This window comes from Crocuta crocuta, unplaced genomic scaffold (assembly GCF_008692635.1).
Source record: "Crocuta crocuta isolate KB4526 unplaced genomic scaffold, BGI_CrCroc_1.0 scaffold110, whole genome shotgun sequence".
NCBI classification, from domain to species: domain Eukaryota; kingdom Metazoa; phylum Chordata; class Mammalia; order Carnivora; family Hyaenidae; genus Crocuta; species Crocuta crocuta.
The window spans coordinates 1,712,625-1,715,876 of NW_027527386.1; the positions used below are offsets into that span (position 1 = coordinate 1,712,625).

At 66.6% G+C, this 3,252-nt stretch overlaps 1 protein-coding gene across 1 annotated transcript; it reads right to left on the minus strand.

Annotated features, from left to right (window-relative positions):
- Positions 1-6: 6 nt before the first annotated feature.
- On the minus strand, positions 7-2,911 carry FEM1A (fem-1 homolog A). The gene is given in 2 exon segments (XM_077780639.1): positions 7-2,601; positions 2,603-2,911. Coding segments are annotated over 2 exon segments (1,938 nt in total). The 5' UTR covers positions 2,806-2,911; the 3' UTR covers positions 7-866.
- Positions 2,912-3,252: the final 341 nt, after the last annotated feature.

The following is a 3,252-nucleotide window of genomic DNA, read 5'->3' on the forward strand; positions in this document are numbered from 1 at the left end:
AGTGTCCACTGAGACCCGAACGCCCCCCGGTTCTCGCCGGGTCCGGGAGTGACGGCTCCGCCAGCTCCTTCGGCTTCTGGCCCGACCGTTGTTTGAAAATTGCTTCTCTTTCTAATTTGAGTGGAAAGTCGGGCGGCCCAAGTAGAAGGCGAACGAGGGAGGTTCTAGAAAACGGAGAGTCGCCTGGCTTTTGGGACCGACCCCGTGGACTCGCACCAAATTCCCCGCCACCGAGCTCACTCCTGAGAGCCTCGCCATCTCGGACACGGAAAACTCTCCCCGCGTGGCTTCAGCGCATGACATCTGACCAAAACTTTAAAAAAAGAAAAAACAGGGCAGCACAACTTCTGGCGGCGCGCGCCCCGCGCGTAACCTGCCCGCTCGCTGACACAGCAACACCACACCCGCGGAAGCGAGGCGAGCGGCAGGCGCCGGAAGAGCCGAGGGTGGCCTCGCTTCTCCGACTTTCCACGTCCTGACGCTGGGCTTTGCTGGCCACGTGGGGACGACGAAGCGTGGGCCCGATTCTCAGCTTCTTCCTGGTTCTCGGAAAAGAAGGCAAAAAGCTTCGATCACTCTGGCCCGAGGCAAGGAGGCAAAAAAATCCTCCGGAACCCAGGCAGCGGGGACGTGCGGACGCGCGTGCATCTTCTCCCCCATTGAAGACGGGCTCGCGGGCTCCCGGAGAAGAGTGGGGCTTCGAGCACCAACAACTTGCCAATTCCTCTCCCCTCTCGGCAGAGCAGGGGCGACAGGGACTCTGGAGGCCATAGAGCCCTCGATCCACGCCGCCTAAGGGCTCAAGGTGTCTGGGGGGAGACAGTGTGGGCTCCGCCCTTCCCGGTTCCTCCGTTCTCAGGGCCCCCTCAGTGAAGCTCAATGAACGCCTCCAGCTCCTCGGGGATGAAGCCCTTGTAGGGGATCTTGTTTTTGTCCAGGGCGCGGGCCGCAAGGCACTGCAGGGTTACATAGTTGAAGGGCTGAATGGTGCTCTTGGCCAGCAGCTTCTCATCCAGCAGCTCGTAGGCGGTCTTCTTGAAGGCATTGGTGGCGTCCATGTGGGCCCCCGCTTCGATCAGGGCGTTCATGATCCCCGGGCAGTTGTTCTGGGCCGCTATGTGCAGCGGGGTGTTGTTGTCAAAGTCCCGGCTGTCCGGGTCGGCCCCGCAGTCAAGCAGCACCTTGACCACCTGGAGGGAGGGGAACCTGCCCACCGGGTAGCGGCCGACGTTCGTGGTGTCCTTGTCCACGGCCATGTGCAAAGGCGTGAAGCCGTTCTTGCCGCGGGGGGCGCACTTCAGCAGCCGGTAGACGGTCTGGTGCTTCAGGTGCTCCTGGTCGGGCGTGCACTCCACTTTCTCCAGCAGGTACAGCAGGTGGAGAATGATGGCCAGGGCCTTGGTGAACTGGGCCGAGTCCCCGGGCTCCTTGGGCAGCTGCAGGGCCCGCTCCACCTCCCGCACTCCCTTGCAGAGCACCCCCATGAGGTCTGCAAAGCCGATCTGCGTGCCCAGGCTGCCCTTGGCCGCGCGGTCCTGGAGCACGTAGGAGAAGAGTTCGGCAAAGGACAGGAAGCTGCTGGCCGTCATGGGGCTCAGAGGCTCCAGGTTGCTCTGCTGCATGTCCAGGGCGTACTTCCACAGGCGGATGCAGCGCTCGAAATTGCCCGAGTCGGCGTACACCGCGCCCCTGTAGCGGATGTAATAGGAGGTGTCCGGGTGAGACGGGCCCAGGATGCGCTCCCGGATCAACAGGGCCTGCATGCGCATCTCATCCGGGTCGGTTATGAGCGCTTCCAGCTCCTCGGTGGTGTTCACCTCCCTGGAATAGTCATAGGCCAGGACCAGCTGCGGGGGCTCGGGTTTGGGCAGGTACGCGCCGCCCTGGTGGCGCAGCTCCATGGCCCGCCTCCAGTGCTTCAGGGCCCCGAGCAGATCCCGCTTCTTATCCACGTACGTGGCTCCCAGCAGCTCGAGGGCTTCCACGGCGGCCTCCCGGCTCGTGGGGCAGCAGCTCTCGTAAGGCTCTCCGGGCGGCTCCTCTGCGGGGGAACCGCCGCAGCAGCCGGCGCCCTGGGGCCGCACGCACCCCGGGCCGGCGGAGGGGCCCTCGGCGCCGGCAGGCTGCTCCTGGATGAGGTACTCCACGATGTTGGTGTGGCCCGTGACGCTGGCCGCCAGCAGCGGGGTCATGCCGTAGCCGTCGCGCTCCATGCGCGCGTTGCACCCGAGCAGCAGCTGCAGGATCTCCAGGCTGCCGGACTCGGCGCAGTCGTGCAGCGCCGTGTTGCCCTTGGCGCTGCGCCGGTTCACCTGGGCGCCCTGCTCCAGCAGGTAGCGGGCGATCTCGCGGTGGCCCTTGTAACAGGAGATCATGAGACACGTGTGGCCGTGCCGGTTGGCCACCTCCAGGTCGGCCTGGTGCTCGCCCACCAGGTAGCGCACCACCTCCAGGTGCCCGTCGAAGCAGGCGGCGCGCAGCGGCGTCGAGTTGGTGCGCGTGGTGCGGTTCACCGACGCCCCGCGCCGCAGCAGGCTGCGCACCACGTCCAGGTGGCCGGCGGCCGAGGCGGCCCACAGCGGCGGCGCGCCCTCGATGNTCCACGCTCGCGCCGCACCGGTCCACCAGGTACTCGACCACGTCCAGGTGGCCGTAGCGGGCGGCGATGAGCAGCGGCGTCCCCCCGCCGGCCACCTCACACGTCAGCTCGTCCAGCTCCTCCCGGCTCCGGCCGCTGAGCAGCTTCTGAAGCAGCTGCAGCTTGCCGTCGCGGGCGGCGTTGTACACGGCGGTGCGGAGGTCCATGGTCCGGGCTTCCGCCAGGCCATGGGCCGGCCGCCGGGGGACGCGGAGGGCGCGAGCTAACGCCCGGAAGGGCGGGCGGCAACCTTCACCGTCTCCCCCGCCGCCATCTTAGGGGCTTCTCCGGCGGAACAAAATGGCTGCCGCGTCCTGGCGCCGCGGGCTAAGGGGGGCGCGCCGGGAAATGTAGTCCTGGGCGCCGGCCTCCTCCGTAAGACAGAAGAGGGACGTGGAGGGTCAAGACTACGACTCCTAGAAGGACGCGGGCCGGCCGAGGCGACCTGGGAGCACGGTGCATGGTGGGGATTGTGGTTCTGAGCCCAGAGGGTTGAGGCGGAAACGTCCGGGCGTGGACTACAATTCCCATCGTGCCATGCTCTCACGACGACTTCGGGGACCCGGGCAAGTTTGAGTACGTACTTCCTGTGGCGCTCTCCGCGCCCCCGCCCA